This window comes from Bombina bombina, chromosome 10, assembly GCF_027579735.1.
Source record: "Bombina bombina isolate aBomBom1 chromosome 10, aBomBom1.pri, whole genome shotgun sequence".
Classification (NCBI taxonomy): Eukaryota; Metazoa; Chordata; class Amphibia; order Anura; family Bombinatoridae; genus Bombina; species Bombina bombina.
This window is the reverse complement of record NC_069508.1, coordinates 17,535,041-17,557,431: the sequence shown is the minus strand read 5'-3', so window position 1 is coordinate 17,557,431 and position 22,391 is coordinate 17,535,041. Positions and strand designations below refer to the sequence as shown.

General features: G+C 40.1%; 1 protein-coding gene across 1 annotated transcript in view; it reads left to right on the top strand.

The window, feature by feature from the left end:
- Nucleotides 1–22,391, top strand: part of LOC128641198 (uncharacterized) — a 434,766-nt gene that overhangs the window by 179,677 nt on the left and 232,698 nt on the right. Inside the window, exon 8 of the mRNA XM_053693764.1 lies at nt 9,210–9,383. Coding sequence (XP_053549739.1) covers nt 9,210–9,383 — 174 coding nt within the window. The remainder of the gene's footprint in view (nt 1–9,209; nt 9,384–22,391) is intronic.

The window sequence follows — 22,391 nt, the reverse complement described above, 5'->3', positions numbered from 1 at the left end:
GTAAGTTTGTATTTATTTTAAAATGAATTACTCTTAATCTAATAGCCCTATCAAAATAAAAAAGCCCCCCCCCCCCCCCAAATAAAAAAACCCCTAGCCTACACTAAACCACCTATTTCCCTTAAAAGGGCCTTTTGCGGGGCATTGAAGAAAGAAATCAGCTCTTTTTCCTGTAGAAAAAAAAAATACAAACAACCAAACCCTGCAAATAAAAACCTATCTAAATAAACCTAAGCTAAACATTGCCCTGAAAAGGTTATTTGGATGGGCATTGCCCTTAAAAGGGCATTTAGCTCTTTTACATTGCCCAAAACCCTAACCCAAAAAAAACTTAAAAACCTAACACTAACCCCTGACGATCCACTTACAGTTATCGAAGTCCAGACATCCATCCTCATCCAGCCGGCAAAGTCATCTTCCAGGCGGCAAGAAGTCTTCATGTGGGTGGCCTCTTCCATCGTCATCCAGCCGGAGAAGTCCTCATCCAGATGGCAAGAAGTCTTCATCCAGACGGTATCTTCTATTTTCATCCATCCGGCGCGGAGTGGGTCCATCTTCGAGACATCCGGCGTGGAGCATCCTCTTCTTATGGTCATCGCTGGAAAATTAAGGTTCCCTTTAAGTGACGTCATCCAGGATGGCGTCCTTTACATTCCTATTGGCTGAAAGATTTCTATCAGCCAATAGGAATTAAAGGGGAAAAAATCCTATTGGCTGTTGCAATCAGCCAATAGGATTTAGCTTTCATCCTATTGGACTGATCCAATCAGCCAATAGGATTGAGCTCTCATTCTATCTTTCAGCCAATAGGAATGTAAGGGACGCCATCATGGATGACGTCACTTAAAGGGAACCTTCATTTTCCAGCGAGGACCATAGAAAGAGGATGCTCCGCGTCAGATGTATTGAAGATGGACCCGCTCCGGATGGATGAAGATAGACGATGCCGTCTGGATGAAGACTTCTTGCCGTCTGGATGAGGACTTCTCCGGCTGAATGAAGATGGAAGAGGCCGCCCGAATGAAGACTTTTGCCGCCTGGAAGATGACTTTGCCGGCTGGATGAGGATGGATGTCTGGACTTCGATAATTGTTTATTTAGATAGGTTTTTATTTGGGGGGTTTAGTTGGGTGGGTGGTGGGTTTTACTGTTGTGGGTGTTTGTATTTTTTTTTTACAGGTAAAAGAGCTGATTTCTTTGGGACAATGCCCTGCAAAAGGCCCTTTTAAGGGCCATTGGCAGTTTAGTGTAGGCTAGGATTTTTTTTATTTGGGGGGGGCTTTTTTATTTTGATAGGGCTATTAGAGTAGGAGTAATTCGTTTTTATTTTTGATAATTTCGTCTTTTATTTTTGTAATTTAGTGTTTATTTTTTTGTAAGTTAGTAAATTGTATTGTATTAGTTTAATTTATTTCATTTTATTGTAATGTAAGGTTTTAGTGTAAGGCAGGTTAGGTTTTATTTTACAGGTAATTTTGTATTTATTTTAACTAGATAGTTATTAAATAGTTAATAACTATTTACTAACTAGTCTACCTAGTTAAAATAAATACAAACTTACCTGTGAAATAAAAATAAAACCTAAGATAGCTACAATGTAACTATTAGTTACATTGTAGCTAGCTAAGGTTTTATTTTTCAGGTAAGTTTATATTTATTTTTAAATAGGAATTATTTAGTTAATAATTGTAAGGTTTATTTAGATTTATTTTAATTATATTTAAGTTAGGAGGTGTTAGGGTTACATTAGGTTTAGGGTTAGACTTAGGGTTAGGGTTAGGATTAGAGGTTAATATATTTATGTAGAGTTAGTGATGTGGGAGGTCAGATGTTTAGGGGTTAATAATTTATTTTAGTATATTTCTTTGTGGGAGGCTTGCGGTTTAGTGGTTAATAGGTTTTTAATTGCGGTTGTGTGGGCGAACGGCAGATTAGGGGCTAATAATATTTAAATAGTATTTGTGATGCTGGAGGGCGGCAGTTTAGGGGTTAATAGGTTTATTATAGTGGCGACGATGTCGGGGAGCAGCGGAATAGGGGTTAATATTTTTTTTTAGTGGTGGCGATGTCTGGAGCGGCAGATTAGGGGTTAATAATTTTATTTTAGTGTTTGCGATGCGGGAGGGTTAATAGGTAGTTTATGGGTGTTAGTGTACTTTGTAACACTTTAGTTATGAGTTTTATGTTACAGCTTTGTAACATAAAACTCATAACTACTGACTTTAGATGGCGTTACGAATCTTGTGGTTATGGAGTGTACCACTCACTTTTTAGCCTCACCGCAAAACTCGTAATACCGGCGCTATGGGAGTCCCTTTGAAAAAGTGCAGTACTGATGTTGCGTGATGGCTAAAAAGGTGTGCGGTACACCTATACCTACAAGACTTGTAATAGCGGCGTTATGGAAAAAGCAGCAATATGGGCCATAACAAAGCTATTTGAGTCATAACGCAAAACTCGTAATCTAGCTGTTCGTTCTTTGCAACCTTTATGGTCCTAATCACTTGGACATAGATTTCTGGAATAAACTATATAAAAAGCTATTGGCCTTTGCAGGATCAAATTTAATATTGGCAGATAATCTAAACATGTCTATGCATCCAAAATAAGATAAGATCAAGATTGTCAAGATGGCTTAATAAAGAAGCTAAGATTCTCTCAGAATTTTGTAAATCTCTTCAATTAAATATTTAGCGGATTCAGAATCCTGATCAGTGATATTTTACTTGTGAATCTAAAACATTTAATACATTTTCGAGAATAGATTATTTTCTGATCAGTGAAAACCTATTGTATTATGAGATTAAAGACACATGATCATGTGCTCATTTCACTTAAAATTCTCATTAAATTTCAAAGTTGGATTAGAGAAAAATGGAGAGAGCTTTGCTTTTTTAATAAAAAAGTTGAAATATTCTGGGAAACAGCAAAAGATTTTTTCAGGGGGCAAATTAAGGCCTTTCTAATGTAATGGAACACATTTTTTAAAGCTAGAGTGATACAGCTGACCAATACATGAAAGAATTGTTATAGGAGAAATGTGATGGATACCCCGGATATCCCCGACTGGGTAGCTCCGCCAAATGGGTTCTGCTTCCTCCCTGCCGACTGCAGCTATGTAGCTGGCAAGTGACCACAGCCTGTAGTCACCCCTGATGCCCGACAGCACCGGTATTCAGGGTCCCACCCTGTGGCAGACTCTGGCTACCCAGACTAGGTAGCTCTGCCAGAGGGTCCTTCCTCTGCCTGAAACAGGCTGCTATGAAGCTCAGGAAAGTGATTTTAGCAGGAGCCCACCCAAATAACTAGACATACTAGCATTCAGATGAAACAGGAACTCATTTTATTGAAAACATACACTCCTTGTATATACAAAGCTCATCTTGATAAGATACTGCATAATCCCACAATTTTCCCGCCATTCCTGCCCCTCCAGACTGACCAGCAGCTTCATAGCAGCCACAGTCCCACAGAATCCCAGGACACAGGGGTGGCGGTTTCGGGGTGATCCCGGGGAGCGGCGGCACTTCCAGGGTGTCATTTTAAAGCTATCGTTCCCCAGATGCCACAGTCCAGCGAGATTTGTCACTGGGGACTGGAGATACAGTCCATTGAAGTTATGGGGTTAGAGGTGTCAAAAAAACCCAGTTCCCAAAGGAACTCCTCTCCGGTAATTCCCCCACCTCTTGTCCTCCCTAGGGGCTACTAATCCCCAAAAGAGCGGAGCTCTGGGGCATATGGTTGCTGGAGCAACCAGGTGTAAAGTTAGCGGGTGTCCTTCTGTCCTGTGGCCGACCGCAAGTTTCAGGAGCCCGGCCAGCCTGAGAGGGGTTAGGCGGGTGTCCATTGTGAGGTAGCCGACTGGGAGTTCCAGGAACCTGGCCAGCCTAGGAGGGTTTTCCCGGTCATACATCAGCTCTTTTCATAACAAGTTTAGAACACAAAACAAACAAACAAAAGCTTCCAGAGATTGTGGTTGCTCTGAGAAGCCCAAAACCACTGAGAAACAGGGGTGAGGTTATAGGGGGGTAGATGATTAACCCTTGCAGCCCGGTATCCGTGACAGGAGATATTTAGATAATCCTGTTAAAAGTCTATGAGACAAATATTGTGAAGCGAAAGTTGAAAGAGAAACCTTTTTTTAAAAAAAATTCCTACAAGATGATTTGAAAACTTGTGCAGCTTATTATTATTTTAAAACTGTAAAATGGCTGGTACAACTGTTCAAATAAAAGAGCCCAAAACCACTGAGAAACAGGGGTGAGGTTGTAGGGGTTTAATCCTTGAAAACTCCTCCCTTCCAGTTCGGCAGACCCAGCTAGATCCTTAACGGGTCGGCCTGGGGCTGTCCGACGGTGGCCCTCCACTTCTCGGATAATGGAGAATGTTATCCCATCTCCCCTGCGCTTGAGGCACCCTGGGGGGTTTCTGCTGGCATTTATCCCCTGCTCTCTGGGCGCAGGGATAGTCACACAATGCAAAGTACCAAACAAGTTTGCCAAGGCCTGCTCCCAAACAGTTGCTCTCCCACAAGTTCCAGTGTCTTTAAGTTCCATGGCCATACTGCCTCCCTCTGTGACACTCTGTTGAGTACTGGCTGACCCACCCACAAACAAAGCCAGTGTCGGTTTCCCAGCTGTATTTCCACCCCAGACCGGAGAGTGAGGTTGCTCCTTGGTGGGCAGGCAAAGCTTGAGTGCCCAAACATGTGGCACCAACTGCATAAGCTTTTATCCTCCTTGCCCAATGCAATGCCTGCCCCCGGTGAGAAATCCTACTGGGTGCAAAAAGGGTAGAGATAATGCCCAGCTACTGGGGAGAGAGACGGACTGTCTCTCCTCCTGGGAAGGGGATCTGCTGCTGGGGAGGGAGGCCAACTACCTCTGCTCCCTGAGAAACTGTGCTGCCGCTGGATAGGGAGACGACTGTCTCTATTCCCTGTACGGGGTTTTGCCGCTGGGGAGAGAGACCAACTGTCTCCTCTCCCAGAAAGGGATTCTGCCACTGGGGAGAGATATCGATACCTATCTCTCCCTGCAAGTGGTTCTGTGTAAGGGGAGGGAGGATGACTACCTTCGCCCTCAGGGGATGGCTCTGCCGCTTGGGAGAGAGACAGACTGTCTCCTCTCCCGGGAAGGGGTTCTGCTGCTGGGGAGAGTTATCGACATCTGTCTCTCCCTGCAAGGGGTTCTGCTTATGGGTAGGGAGGATGACTACCTCCACTCCCAGGGGATGGCTCTGCTGCTGTGGAGAGAGACTGACTGTCTCCTCTCCCGGCTCCTGGCTCTGCTGCTGGGGAGAGAGACTGAATGTCTCCAATCCCGGGAAGGAGTTCTGTCGATGGGGAGAGTTATCGACATCCATTTCTCCCTGCAAGGGGTTCTGTGTAAGGGGAGGGAGTATGACTACCTCCTCTCCCTGGTTTACCAGAGCTGCTGCAGGGGCTGGGCAGAGACCGGTGGCTCTCTGCCTTGTTGCCAGTGCTTCTGCTATGGTGGCCCCCTGGTCCCAATCCATAAGTTCGGAGCCAGACTGCTGATCGGGATCCAACAGCCCTGGTTCCCTTTTTCTTTGTTACCACTCCTCCATGGTCGAGCTCCATGAATCCCAGAGGGCTGCACCCCAGATCCGTATACCCTTGGCACACTGCTTAACGAGATCTAGCAGCCTCTTGTATTCCTTAACCAGTGCCTCTTCCTGGTCAATTATAAAATCCAGATCATCTAGTAGCCAGGATTCCTCTTGGAGCCCAGATATATCCTCCAGACCCTGGTCTGTCTCACTCCCAAACTGTGGGTCCTCTGTCCTTTTTGTAAACAGCAATCCAGGGCCGCCAAAGCCAAAGCTCTCTGTGGGGGAGCCATGCTCCAGCCATGGCTGTGCTTGCATAGTGAGCCATAGGAGGGCCCGATAGCTGTTCTCCACCCACATATCTTGCTGGACCAGTCTACTTAGAGCAGATAGCTATTCCTTCTTTGGCTGTTTTCCCAGAAAAGGCACTCTCACGGTCCGCCGAACCCAGACCCTTGTGTCATTCGTGGGGAGGACCTTTCCATTGTCCCGCTCCTGTTGAAGAGCCTCCCACCAGAGGTCCCGGCGGATCAGGTCCCTCTGTTCCAGCACGTCCTGTTGGTAAATAGGACCGTCCAGCTGGGCCAGGGCCTCCTGTACTCTCCTTAGAAATTCAACGTCCATAGTTACCGGCTACTGTGGCCCTTCTCCTCTGTCAGCAGGAATCGTGTGGAAGAAGCAAATCCCATGCTGCCAGTCAATATGACGGATACCCCGGATACCACAACTGGGTAGCTCCCCCATACGGGTCCTGCTTCCTCCCTGCCGACTGCAGCTATGTAGCTGGCAAGTGACCACAGCCTGTAGTCACCCCTGATGCCCGACAGCACCGGTATTCAGAGTCCCACCCTGTGGCAGACTCCGGCTACCCAGAATAGGTAGCTCTGCCAGAGGGTCCTTCCTCTGACTGGAACAAGCTGCTATGTAGCCCAGGAAAGTGATTTTAGCAGGAGCCCACCCAAAAAACTAGACATACTAGCATTCAGGTGAAACAGGAACTTATTTTATTGAAAACACACACTCCTATTATACACAAAGCTCATCTTGATAAGAAACTGGATAATCCCACAATTTTCCCGCCATTCCCGCCCCTCCAGACTGACCGGCACCTCCATAGCAGCCATAGTCCCACAAAATCCCAGGACACAGAGGTGGCGGTTTTGGGGTGATCCCAGGGAAACCTCCAGGGGGTTATTTTAAAGCTATTGGTCCCCAGATGCCATAGTTCAAAAGTCAGCATGATTTGTCACTGGGGACTGGAGATACAGCCCGTTGAAGTTATGGGGGTAGGGGTGTCAAAAAACCCAGTTCCCAAAGGTTCTCCCCTCCGGTAATTCCCCCAACTCTTGTCCTCCCTAGGGGCTACTAATCCCCAAAAGAGTGGAGCTCTGGGGCACATGGTTGCTGGAGCAACCAGGGGTAAAGTTAGCGGGTGTCCTGCTGTTCTGTGGCCGACCGGGAGTTTCAGGAGCCAGGCCAGCCTGAGAGGGGTTAGGCGGGTGTCCGTTGTGAGGCGGCCGACCGGGAGTTCCAGGAGCCTGGCCAGCCTAGGAGGGTTTTCCCGTTCATACATCAGCTCTTCTCTTAACAAGTTTAGAACACAAAACAGGCAAACAAAAGCTTCCAGAGATTGTGGTTGCTCTGAGGAGCCCAAAACCACTGAGAAACAGGGGTGAGGTTGTAGGGGGGTAGGGGTTTAACCCTTTCAGCCATGACAGGAGATATTTAGATAATCCTGTGAAAAGTCTATGAGACAAATATTGTGAAGCGAAAGTTGAAAGAGAAACCTTTTTAAAACAAAAATTCCTACAAGATGATTTGAAAACTTGTGCAGCTTATTATTATTTTAAAACTGTAAAATGGCTGGTACAACTTATCAAATAAATAAAAAAAAAATAAAAAAGAATTATATTGAAGCTATCAATAATAATGAAAAATATCTGTTGACCCAACAGAGATTCAATTTATTTTTCATAGATGTTTTCAAAAAATATATTCTAAGGAAAATATCAACAAAGATAATAAAAATATTTTCTGGAAGAAAGTGCAGGTCCTTAAATTATCTAGAGAAAGCTTAGATTATTTAAATGCTCCTATAATAAAATAACAGTTGTCACTAATCTATACACACACCCAAATAAATAAATCAATAAAAAGCAACAATAGTGTGAAACAATATAAGTGAATATATTTTTGATTTTCCAAAAAGGATATGTGGATTATTTGCATAAAAGAGTTGTCTGTCCCTTTAAGGCCAATGAGGTAATTCCTGCAGCGCTGTATCTCAAAAGGAAAAGACACACACAATAGTGAGTACTGTCAGGAAAACAAACTGTGGTTATTCATGGAATCTTACTCACACTTTACAGAGCTTATAACTCAGCTCTAAATTTCCAGACAGATAGGTTGTAAAGCACCTCGGCTGATCCAGTAATTACAGGAACACTGCTTCAAAAAAGGTTAAAAGGTTTATTAAGATATATATGACATAAATACAATATACACTGTTAACAAGATCGTCCCACCGCAAAGCTGTATAAGGTAGCAAGCTATACTTAGCAGGCTATTAAGGTGGGTACTAGGCTGTAATCTTGCGCTGTATTGCTTTCAGTGAGTCTTTCAGTCCTTAACAACAAATATCCAACAACCGTTCTGGCAGATGTCGTCCAGGTCTTTTAAGGACTGAAAGACTGATTATTATTGCAGTTTTCCAACATCCTAAATAATATGGGTAAGTCATTTTTGTTGACCAGAGAGAATGAAATCCACTAAAATGTAACTGAATTGTGCCCTTAGTGAAGAGTAAACTTACTTTTATATATATATATATATATATATATATATATATATATATATATATATATATATATATATATATATATATATATATATATATATATATATATTCTTATTAGACATGTGCATGGCGAAAAAATTCGGTTTGGTTCTGATCGATTCGGATTTTTTCGAATTTCGGTTCGGAGCGATTCGAATTCGGAAAAATTTGAATCAATTCAGTTCAAATTTGTTTCGGATTCATTCGGATTCGAATAAATTCGGTTCGGATTTGTTTCGGATTCATTCGGATTTGAATAAATTCGGCTGGATTTGGTTCGATTCGGTTCAGTTCGGAAATTCGGAATTTCGGTAAGTGTTAGGTGGGATTAGACTAGTATTATGTACTAAATTCGGCTGGATTCGGTTCGATTCGGTTCGGTTCGGTTCGGTTCGGTTAGGTGGGATTAGACTTATACTGTACAATACTAGTGTTGTCCATGGCCATCCGAATTTATCGAATAAATCCGAAGTAATTCAGATTTATTCAGTAAATTCGGCAGTATTTTAATTCGGAAATTCGGTTCGATCCGAATCGCCGAATTTTCCGAATTTCCAAATTGATCCAAAACGAATCGCACATATCTAATTCTTATCATTATTTTCATAGATGGCTGCATCACCACCTTATACATAGCATTGGCATTAATATGTTTATGCTTGGCTATTTCTGGGTTTTATAGATAATTACATATAAAATGGCAGAGCCTAAAATCCACTTCCCTTGGGAACCTCACGTACCCCCAACACATTAAAAAGTACTGTGTTCTATAGTTATTTTATGTACCTCTGTATTTATTTAGGAAACCCTTGTGGCAAACCTCCAGTTGTTGAGTTTGCAAATATTCTTGGTGAAAAGTCCAACTACAAGCATAATGACCTAGTGGAATATAAATGTCTATCTGGATACAAGCGTGAAAGACCTAGCACAGCTATATGTCTAAAAGGAGAATGGCATGACCTTCCTGTCTGTGTCTGTAAGTATATTTATATCACATAAACCTTTCATTTTTCTAAGTGTTTTAGAGTGTAAATGTGTTTGCCTAATAAAAAGAAATAATAGTGCAAGACGCAATAACTTTAGGGTGATAGGGGTCCCCGAGGAAAAACCATACGAAGATCTTACCAAATTCTTAGCTAAAACATTACCACAATTACTTCAAATTCCACAAACTCATCCACAGATAGTCCTTGAAAGAGCACACAGGTTAGGATGGCAACCTCCAGACAAAGAAAACCCTAGACCAAGACCAATTATAGCGAAAACACTTAACTATCAAGATAAAGTTCTACTATTACAGTCTTATAAAAAAAAAACAACCTATCCTCTTAGGGGAAACTAAAATAATGCTTTTTCAGGATTTTACAGCTGAAACATCAGCTAAGAGGAGGGAGCTGGCCCCAGTCTGCACTAGATTAATAAATCAAGGATATCGAGCCACCATCATTTATCCAGCCAGACTGAAAATTATAATAGAGAACCAGACACATTTTTTTGACTCAGCCAGGGAGGCAGAAAAATTTATAAGTCAATCCTCTGCTCCAGATCAAGGGCTAAGACTTCAGGCAATGATTAATACCTAAGCATATTCAGTTAAATTTAGCTAAATCCTTTCTTCCTTTTTTCTTCATGGCAGCTTATTATAGGGATGGTAAACGAGGCCCTCGGTGGTCCTCAGGTTGTGTTTCTGTGTTTCTGTTTGTTCCCTTTTTTCTCTCTCTTCTTTTTTTTTTTTTCTTCTTTCTTTTTTCCCTTACGATAAATTAGATGGCCAGCACGATAAATAGATTTAGACTGACCTCCTGGAATATTGGGGGTATTACCTCCCCAATTAAACGTAAAACAATAATAGCACAATTAAGAAAAAGTCATACTGATATTGCCTTTATACAGGAAACCCATTTAAAGACAGAAGAAATATTAAAATTTAAATGCTCATGGATCAAAGAAGTTTTATTTTCACCTAGCAAACAGAGAAAGGGAGGAGTAGCAATTCTTTTGGGGAAAAAGCTAAATTATCAAATTCTTCATACAAAAAATGACTCTGAGGGAAGGTTTATTATGGTAAAAATTAAGATTGATAAAGTGATATACACATTATGTAACATCTATGCCCCTAATGTTATTAATTGGTCTTTTTGGGAAACATTGCAGGCAGATATTATGATCTATAAAGAGGGTTACCTGATAGTTGGAGGGGACTTTAATATGGCACCCCAATATCCCTTAGACAGATTAAGACAACATCCATTGGCCCCCAGAACTAAAAGAGATAATATTGAATCCAAATTGTTTAATAGACTTTTTCAAAATCTTGGGGTTAGGGATATCTGGAGGTCACAAAATCCGGACTTAAGGGATTACACATGCCTTTCCAAGGCGCATAAATCACTTTCAAGGATAGATCTTCTTCTCTTGGACGAAGAATTATGTAAAACGAGAGTAATGGCAGGAATTCTTCCTATATGTATCTCTGACCACGCTCCTATCTTCTTGGAGTTCCAAGCTAGTGACCCCACTACTAGAAGTAATCGATTTCATTTCCCATCTTACCTAGCCATGGATCTTAAATTTAAGAATTGGGTAAAACTTAAGCTAGAAGAATATATCTCTTTTAATCAGGACTATATTAATCGTCCCACCATTTTTTGGGAGACAGCAAAAGCAGTGATCAGAGGTGAGATCCTGGCATATTGTATTAGGAGGACAAAGAAATTGAAATTTAGGGAGAAGGAAATCTTAAAAGCAGTATCTAATACATACAATTGTTATCTTCTACAAAAAACAACCAGCACCTGGGAACGATACACCCAGGCGCTGAAAGATAGAGATACTTTTCTTCTCTATAAAACCTCTCAGAAGGATTTGAGATTTCAAGCTAAACTCTATAGATATGGTAGCAAATCGGGCAAACTTCTAGCAAGATTAGTTAAAAAAGATAAAGAGGTTTCCCTAATTGACTCCCTATTTGAAGATGGTAAACTGATAACAAAAATGGACGATATATCACAGATATTTTCATCCTATTATAAAGATTTATATTCTTTGAAAAACTCAAATTTACCTGCTCGCGAAGATTTCTGGAGTAAGATTGTATCCTCATCACTATCACCTGACCAGATTGAAAATCTGAATCTCCCGATCACTGTAATGGAGGTAGCAAGAGCAATTCAAGACTTACCTTTGAATAAAGCTCCAGGCCCAGATGCTCTCCCCAACGAATTTTATAAAATTGCAAAGTTAACAATTTTGCCATATCTAACTTCATTATATAACAACATATATACAAAGGGTAACCCCCCTTCTCCTAATTTTGCAGCTTCCTGCACTACGCTGATCCTTAAGCAAGGTAAGGACCCAAAGAGGAAGGAGTCATATAGACCCATAGCCTTGCTCAATTCAGATTACAAGATTCTTACCACCATTCTGGCCTCGAGACTTCAAACAATTCTTCCTGGCGTTATTCACAAGGACCAAGCGGGCTTTATGTCCAAGCGTAATTCTTCAGCTAAGATAAGAGAATTGCTTCTTACCATTGATTTTTTCAGTACTAGGGAGAGTTTGGGGGCTGGAGGGCAGGGGGTCACCCCTGATCTAGCAGTTATAGCAATAGATGCCGAGAAGGCTTTTGATTCAATACATCATGATCATTTAATCCATTCCTTGCAACATTTCAGTTTCTATGGCAATTTCCTTAACTTTGTTAACAATCTCTATAATGTAGCTTCTACAAAAATGTTAATTAATGGCTCGACTTCTTCAGATATTTGGCTTAAAAGAGGAACCCGACAGGGGTGCCCTCTCTCCCCACTCCTCTTTTAATGTTTCTATTGAACCCTTGGCCATATGCATTAGGCAACAGTTGGAGGGGATTAAGATCGGTACGGAAGAGTTGAAAATTGCCCTGTATGCCGATGATATTCTTATTTATATGTCTAACAGTGTCACCAATATTCCTAAACTTATATAAATCATTGAACAATTTGGTTCTTTCTCTGGGTACAGAGTGAATACCACAAAATCGGAACTTATGTGGATCAAACCCCCCAAGGAACCTATGCCAAACATACCCTTCAAAATAGTTTCCAGAGCTTTTAAATATCTAGGGTTAATGATTTCACCTAGTCCGGAAAAATGGTATAACCTCAACATTACCCCAGTTCTTAATAGAGTTATGAAGATTCTTAAAAATTGGCAGAATCTCCCCCTCTCTTTGTCAGGCCGTATAGCCTTATATAAAATGATCTGTCTTCCCAAAATTTTATATGTATTACAAAACATTTCATTGATCATAAGGGGAAGAGATTTGACAATATTTAACACTTCCCTGAGAAAATTCCTGTGGCAAAATAAAAAACCCAGAATTTCCTTACTTAAACTTTCTCTCCCCAGAGAACTAGCGGGTCTGGCTCTACCAGATTTAAAACTTTATAATTATGCCTTTTTAATACGTCTAATTATGGACTGGGTATATGAGAGAGACTACGTTACTAATAATAATCTAGAAAGGAACATAACACATCCATATCTCCCTTTAGCAATTATTCACTGTAATGCGGCTCAATTATCAAAGGAGGTGTAAAAGATGAGAACAATCTATAGCCCCCTTCAAGCCTGGTGGAAAGTATGTAAACTCTTAGGTGTTGAATATAGGGTCTCTAAATTCATGCCACTATCAGGTAACCCTCAATTTCAAGCGGGAGTTCAATTTTCCCCTTTCCAGAGATGGCATAAGATAGGTTTAAGAAAGGTCTCTCAGTTACTAGATTTTGAAAGGTCATGCATAATAACCTTTGGTGCACTGAGAGCGGAATATAATCTCCCTCAAAAAGATTTTTTCGCGTATTTACAAGCAAGGCATTTCGCATCTAATATAATAAGCACTTACGGCTGGAATTGGTCCCAGGGGCCCATAGAGAAATGGCTTATCTTAGCTAAAATTGGTACTATTTCAATTTCAACCAGCTATACAGATTTGAGCTCTATAAAAGGAGTCTCTAATCTGGAAAAAATCTCCACTAACTGGGCTCCTGCTTTAAGGCAAAGTCTTATAGAGACTAGCTGCATCCAATTCTCAATTGCGGAAACTAAACGAGTCACTCTTTCTTCCACATGGAGAGAATTATTAATGACTTTCTTTACTCCAGAAAAGGGAGCGCGGTATGGTAATTTTAAATTTAGCTCTTGCCCTAAATGTTCTCTTCCTTCTGCTAACCTTATACATATGTTTTGGGATTGCCCAAAGCTGCAACAATTCTGGTCTAAACTACAATACTGGCTTAATACTATTTTAGGAACCTCCTCTCTGAGATTAGAGGTATCTCACATTATATTTTTACGGAAGGACTCAGAAGCTCAGATAGGCAATTCTAAAATTGTTAATATGGCCATATTAGCAGCCAGATATTTACTTCTCAGAAAATGGCGGGGAGGGACTGCCCCCAGTATCCCGGAGGTCAAAAATTGTTTAAAAAAACAATGTATCCTTGAGCAAATGGATACTAATTTAAATGAGGAACGAGAGGTCATTTCATTTTTTAAGAAGTGGGCATTTTTCATTAAATCTTTTCCTTCAAGTGAAATTGACCTCCTGATTCATCCATTTAGAAACTCAGAAATGGTGTTGCTGGGCATTTGGTAATTCATTTACTCTCCCTCCTTTCTTTTTCTCTGTTTTTTTTTTTTTTTTTTTTTCCTCTCTTCCAGTTCGTTTGTCCGTTTGTTTGTATATCGGTTGTTGGTTGCTGTTGGGTTCACTCCAGTTAAGGATGAGGATTGCCGATAAAATAATAAGACATAAGCTAATGTCAGGTCTTAACTGGACGTATTTCAAGTTATAGGGGGAAAGTAAAACCTCTTCAACAGGTGATCAGTTAATTGAGTGGAATAAACACTGAAATTCAGCATTAGGCAGGTTAGCCTAACACAAGGTATACTTCTTTCTTTTTTTTTTTTTTTTTTCTTTTCTTTCTTCTTCTCTTCTACTTTTTACTTATTTTTTATTTATATGTTTTGGTGTATGAATAAGTGTTCAATTGTTTCTCTATCTACTTAAAATTAGGAAAAGCCCAACTAGGTGTACAAATATTTTATATTAAGGGATCAGTAATTTGGTATGTGAAATGTGAAATTTTCCATTTAAAATTGTTTTTTTTTTGCAATATATTATGTTTTATTTGGCCCTGCGAGGCACAAAGAGATTGAATTAATCTGATTGTACACTTTGTTGGTTATAAATAAACATTATAAAAAAAAAAAAGAAATAATAGTTAGAAATAATGGTGGACATAGTGTGGCTATGGGGTGGGAACCAATGAGGAACTGATTGTCCCTACATCTGACTCACATAAGAAAAAGTTCAGAAAGCAGGTTTAATTGTGATGTGTGTTCTGTAGAGAACCTGTGATCAACAAATGAGGCTTATATAGCTTTTAAAGTTAGTATAAAAAGTTACAACAAGAGACGTTCCAGATGTGACGTACAAGTGGAGGAAACAGTGTTGATTGACTGATAGGTTGGCATATGAGTGGAAACAATATGTCTCTTGAATCAATAATTGATTAACTGGGGATTTGGGGATTTGGAGGTGAGACATTCCCGTTCTGAGCTATAACTATGCAATGTGGTCTGTTCAGATGAGGGTTTTTCAGCCATTATCACCCTTGTATCACCCTTGGCATATTTTCTGAAATTCATGAGAATTAGAGCATCTGAGCTGATGCACCAGAGATCAATGAATGCATCATAATAAGAAACTAAAACTAAGTAGTTGACTTTCAAAACATGCATGGGCATGAGTAAGCCTGCAGATGATCAATAAGAATCAGCAGCCATCAGACTGCTGTTACCTAACCTATACGCCCGTTCTGAGCTGGCAGTTTGCAATTACCACAGTCTTCTTTGACAAGGTTGATTGACAGCCCCTATAATGTGCAAGCAGGTGGCAGACGCATGTGAAATGATAAATGCGGGCAATGTATTGCTTCCTCCTTGCCACGATTCTTAAATGGATTGTAGATAGAAGAAAGAAATGAAAATAAGGGCAGGTGGGAATGCATTGGGGAATGGAACACATTCATGCTTTATAGGTGATTAATTGAAAAAGAAACAAATGGCTAGATTACGAGTTTAAGAGGTCCTAACGCTGCTTTTTAACGCCCGCTTGTATTATGAGTCTTGAAGGTACAGGTGTACCGCTCATTTTTTGGCAAGACTCGGAAATACCGCAAATCCACTTACGTAAATTGCATATCCTATATTTTCAATGGGACTTGCATAGCGCCAGTATTACGAGTCTGACCAAAAGTGAGCGGTAAACCCTCTCCTGTCAAGCCTGGTACCGCATTTTAATGTCGGTAGTTAAGAGTTTTACACTACAACGCCGTAGCATAAAACTCTTAACTAAAGTTCTAAAAAGTACACTAACACCCATAAACTACCTATTAACCCCTAAACCGAGGCCCCCCCCACATCGCAAACACTAAAATACATTTTAACCCCTAATCTGCTGCCCCCAACGTCGCCGCCAATATTATAAAGTTATTAACCCCTAAACCTAAGTCTAACCCTAACACCCCCTAACTTAAATATAATAAAAATAAATATAAATAAAATTACTACAATTAACTAAATTATTCCTATTTAAAACTAAATACTTACCTATAAAATAAACCCTAAGATAGCTACAATATAACTAATAGTTACATTATAGCTAGCTTAGGGTTTATTTTTATTTTACAGGCAACTTTGTATTTATTTTAACTAGGTACAATAGTTATTAAATAGTTATTAACTATTTAATAACTACCTAGTTAAAATAAAGACACATTTACCTGTAAAATAAAACCTAACCTAAGTTACAATTACACCTAACACTACACTATAATTAAATAAATTAAATAAATTAAATTAAATAAATTAAATACAATTAATTACAATTAAATAAAATTTTCTAAAGTACAAAAAAAACACTAAATTACAGAAAATAAGAAAATAATTACAAGATTTTTAAACTAATGACACCTAATCTGATTCCCCTAACAAAATAATAAAGCCCACGCAAAATAAAAAAGCCCTACCCTACACTTAATTACAAATAGCCCTTAAAAGGGCCTTTTGCAGGGCATTGACCCAAAGTAATCAGCTCTTTTACCTGTAAAAAAAAAAGTACAAATCCCCCCCAACATTAAAACCCACTACCCACACAACCAACCCTACTCTAAAACCCACCTAATCCCCCCTTAAATCAGATTGAGCTCGCATTCTATTGGCTGTTCCGATCAGAATTTTCCTACCTTAATTCCGATTGGCTGATAGAATCCTATCAGCCAATCGGAATTCGAGGGACGCCATCTTGGATGACGTCCCTTAAAGGAACCGTCATTCGTCGGGAAGTCGTCGGAAGAAGAAGATGGGTCCGCGGTGGAGGTCTTCAAGATGGAGCCGGTCCTCATCGGATGAAGATAGAAGATGCCACTTGGAAGAAGATGGTTGCCGGTCCGGATCTACTCTTCTTCCCGGATAGGATGAAGACTTTGGAGCCTCTTCGGGACTTCTTCAGCCATCGGATGATGGATGTCTAGGCTAGTTTATTTAATTGTATTTATTTGTAGGAATTGTATTTAATTTATTTATTGATAGTGTAGTGTTAGATTTAATTGTAGGTAATTGTAGGTATTTTATTTAATTTATTTATTGATAGTGTAGTGTTAGGTTTAATTGTAACTTAGGTTAGGATTTATTTTACAGGTAATTTTGTAATTATTTTAACTATTTTAGCTATTAAATAGTTCTTAACTATTTAATAGCTATTGTACCTGGTTAAAATAAATACAAAGTTACCTGTAAAATAAATATAAATCCTAAAATAGCTATAATATAATTATAATTTATATTGTAGCTATATTAGGGTTTATTTTACAGGTAAGTATTTAGCTTTAAATAGGAATAATTTATTTAATAAGAGTTAATTTATTTCGTTAGATTTAAATTATATTTAACTTAGGGGGGTGTTAGTGTTAGGGTTAGACTTAGCTTTAGGGGTTAATCCATTTATTACAGTAGCGGCGAGATTCGGTCAGCAGATTAGGGGTTAATAATTGAAGTTAGGTGTCGGCGATGTTAGGGAGGGCAGATTAGGGGTTAATACTATTTATTATAGGGTTATTGAGGCGGGAGTGAGGCGGATTAGGGGTTAATAACTTTATTATAGTAGCGGTGAGATCCGCTCGGCAGATTAGGGGATAATAAGTGTAGTTAGGTGGAGGCGACGTTGGGGGCGGCAGATTAGGGGTTAATAAATATAATATAGGGGTTGGCGATGTTAGGGCAGCAGATTAGGGGTACATAGGGATAATGTAGGTGGCTGGGGTGTACGGAGCGGCAGATTAGGGGTTAAAAATAATATGCAGGGGTCAGCGATAGCGGGGGCGGCAGATTAGGGGTTAATAAGTGTAAGGTTAGGGGTGTTTAGACTCGGGGTACATGTTAGAGTGTTAGGTGCAGACGTAGGAAGTGTTTCCCCATAGGAAACAATGGGGCTGCGTTAGGAGCTGAACGCGGCTTTTTTGCAGGTGTTAGGTTTTTTTTCAGCTCAAACAACCCCATTGTTTTCTATGGGGGAATCGTGCACGAGCACGTTTTTGAAGCTGGCCGCGTCCGTAAGCAACTCTGGTATCGAGAGTTGCAGTGTCGGTAAATATGCCTGTACGCTCCCTTTTTGGAGCCTAACGCAGCCATTCTGTGAACTCTCAATACCAGAGGTATTTAAAAGGTGCGGCCAGAAAAAAGCCAGCGTTAGCTACGCGGGTCGTTACCGACAAAACTCTAAATCTAGCTGTTAGCTTTTTTTATTTTTTGTACTTTAGTTAGTTTATTTAATTGTATTTAATTGTAGTTATTTGTAGCTAATTAATTTAATTAATTTAATGATAGTGTAGTGTTAGGTTTAATTGTAACTTAGGTTAGGATTTATTTTACAGGTAATTTTGTATTTCTTTTAGCTAGGTAGTTATTAAATAGTTAATAACTATTTAATAACTATTCTAACTAGCTAAAATAAATACAAAGTTACCTGTAAAATAAATATAAATCCTAAAATAGCTACAATGTAATTATTAATTACATTGTAGCTATCTTAGGGTTTATTTTACAGGTAAGTATTTAGCTTTAAATAGGAATAATTTATTAAAGTATAGTGTAGTGTTAGGTGTAATTGTAACTTAGGTTAGTTTTTATTTTACAGGTAAATTTCTCTTTATTTTAGCTATGTAGCTATTAAATAGTTAATAACTATTTAATAGCTATTGTACCTAGTTAAAATAAATTGAAATTTGCCTGTAAAATAAAAATAAATCCTAAGATAGCTACAATATAATTATTATTTATATTGTAGCTATATTAGGGTTTATTTTAAAGGTAAGTATTTAGTTTTAAATAGGATTAATTTAGTTAATAAGAGAAATATTATTTAGATTTATTTAATTAATATTTAAGTTAGGGGGGTGTTAGGGTTAGTGTTAGACTTAGGTTTAGGGGTTAATAATTTTATTAGAGTTGCGGCGGTGTAGGGGGGGCAGGATAGGGGTTAATAATTTTATTACAGTGGCGGCGGTGTAGGGGGGCAGGATAGGGGTTAATAAATTTATTATAGGTGGCGACGGAGTAGGGGGGGCAGATTAGGGGTTAATAAATTTAAGATAGGTTGCGGCAGGGGGCCGGGAGGGGCAGTTTAGGGTTAAACTATTTATTTAGTTGCTTCGAGGTCCGGGATCCGCAGGATAGGGGTTAATAAATTTATTATAGGTGGCAGCGGTATAGGGGGGGCAGGATAGGGGTTAATAGGTATAATGTAGGTGGCGGCGGTGTCCGGGAGTGGCGGTTTAGGGGTTAATACATTTATAAGAGTTGTGGCGGGGTCTAGGAGCGGCGGTTTAGGGGTTAGTAACTTTATTTAGTTGCGGGGGGCTCTGGGGGCGCCGGTATAGGGGGTAGATCAGTGTAGTTAGTGTGGGTGCTTAGTGACAGCTTGTCAATAAAGCTGTCAAAAAGCCAAAGAGCAGCGAGATCGGATGAGTGATAACTATCACAATCCGCTGCTCATCGCCCCGTACTTGGTGCACGGCTTTTGGACAGCATTTTTGATAACTTAGGCGAACGTATTCAGGTTGCGTGGCGATGGTAGGCAAGCTTAGGCGGGCGTATTGGACCGTCGAAGGCAGGTAAAGTAGACGGCTTGATAACTACCCCTCTTAGCCTTATCTATAGCTGCAGCAATATAATTCTTTAAATCTGCAGGAATATCAGGTACTTTAGACGTTGAAGGAACAACAGACGGTGTATTAGTACTAATAGAAACATTATCGGCATGCAAAAGCTTATCATGACAGATGCCACATAATTGAGCTGAAGAAATAACATCAGTTAATTTACAACAGACACACTTAGCTTTGGTAGAACTGTGTTCATGCAGCATGGTTTCTACAGCAACATCAGAGGCAGGATCAGATTGGGACATCTTGCAAAATGTAAAAAGATAAAAACAACATTTAAACAAAATAGCCAATTTCCTCATATAGCAGTTTCAGGAATAGGAAAAAATGCTTATGCTAAAGTAAGATGCAAAAAATAAGCATTATAGCTCTTAACATGAAGAGAACCAGAAGCATAAAAAGATGAGGGGTTATATACAAAAAAAGATTTTTTTGGCGCCAAGTATGACGCAAGACGCAAAAAGGAAATTAAAATATTTTGCCGCCAAAGCTAACATCAAAATGACGCGTCATAACAAGCGTAACTCGGCACCTAAACAACGTATGTCAACAAAGACGCAGGAAATGACGAAACTTATGTCACCTTAGACGCACTTTTGCAAAAAAAAATTCTGCGCCAAAAATGACGCCATAAAAAAAGGCATTTTACGTCCCCGCAAGCCTCGTTTGCCCGTGAAAATTTGGAAAACAAAGTCAAATTGAAAGAATCTGAAAACCCCAGGTAAGAAAAAAACTAAAAATAATCTTCCCAAACATAAATTCCATACTGAAACTGATAGTCTGCAGAAAAGGGAAATATACATAGACCTGACTCTTGGCAAATATAAATAAATACATATATTTAAAACTTTATAACATAAAGCGCCAAACATAGCTTAGAGTGTCTTAAAATAATGATACATACTTACCGGAAGACACCCATCCACATATAGCAGATAGCCAAACCAGTACTGAAAAATATCAGCAGAGGTAATGGTACAAGAGTATAACGTTGATCTAAATAGGGAGGCAAGGAATGAATCCCTGCGACCGATTACAGAGAGCCTTTGAAAGGATTTCCCATGGTTGAAACCACTAAATCAACAGGCAATACTCCCTTCACATCCCTCTGACAAACACTGTACTCTGAGAGGAATTGGGCTTCAAAATGCTTAGAAGTGTCTTTCACAGAAGAAAATCAAGCACATCTTGCTTCACCACCTCCACAGGGAGGCAAAGTTTGTAAAACTGAGTTATGTGTGTGGTGGAAGGTGTATTTATAGGCATTCTGAGGTTTGGGAAACTTTGCCCCCTCCTGGTTGGAATGTATATCCCATACGTCACTAGCTCATGGACTCTTGCCACTTATATGAAAGAAAATATATATATCATCTATGTAACGTTTATATAGACTGATAAATTGGTTATCATACATCTTCAAAGTTTAAATTCCTCCATTAAGAGTTTTGCATATGAAGGTGCTATATTTGAACACATGGCTATATCAGAAAGCGTAAAATAGTGTGAGGATTCAGACGTGAAATACTTGAGTTATAAGAAATGAGAGAGCAAGTACAGCAAAAACTGTGCAGTTGGACCAATATTGGGATATCGTGCAAATGTCCTTGCTAGAGCATCAATCCCTGCCACATTTGGTGATTGTATAAAGACTTGTGACGTCCATCGTCACAAACCAATAATCCTCTCCAACTTTGAAATCAGATAGAAGCAGGTTAATAAGTGCTGTTGAATCAAGTACATACAATGTCATATATAGGGCAAAAGGTTGTAAGAAGAAATCAAAACAAAAATGGCCGTTTGCAATAATTAATTTTTTGCAGACACTATTGGTCGGTCTCATGGTTTATTCAGATGGGAGAACTGGGTGTTTTACTATAAACCTATCCCTGATAGATCTATCAATCCAGCCATTCACAAAACCTTCCTGTGTAGTAGATTAAAAGAACGGAGCTCTGGGGTGAAGGGCCGCTGGAGGGACCTGGTGTAAAGGTTAGCGGGCATCCGTGGAGGCACGACCGGCCGGTAGTTCTAGGAGCCCGGCCGGCCGGAGAGGGACTAGGTGTCAGAGATTAGCCCTTCTGTGAGGATGTACAAAACACAAAAATGATCAAAACCAAGCGTCCGGGAGATTGCGAAAGCTCCCAAAAGTTCAAATCTGGGAGAAATGTGAGGTGGCTAGGTAGAGGGGGGTGGAGGTTTAACCTTAGCAGCCTGGTATCCATGACAGCTCCCCCCTTCCAGTCCAGCAGACCCAGCTAGATCCACTCATGGGTCAGCCTGGGGCTGTCCGGGGAGCTATTCTGATTCAGTTTGCTGGGAAAGTACATCAGCATTTCCATTGTTTTTTCCCGGCCTGTATTGAAAGTTTTTCAGGGCCCACACCAGGGCCAGGCACTTTTTCTCCACCACTGCGTAGCCTACTTCCCTGGGCAACAGCTTCCTGCTGATATAGGCTATGGGGTGGTCCTGGCCGTCGTCATCCACCTGGCTTAGTACTGCTCCTAATCCTAACATGGAGGCATCTATGTGGACACAAAAACGTTTGGTTGGTTTAGGAGCAGCCAGGACAGGGGCAGAAATCAAGGCTGTCTTGAGGCTTTGGAAGGCAGCCTCACATTCTGGCACAGGCACAGGACCTGTCGTGGGGAACTCGGGTTAGGTCAGTCAGGGGTTTGGCCAGGGCACTGTAGTTGGGGAAAAACTTGTGGTAGTAC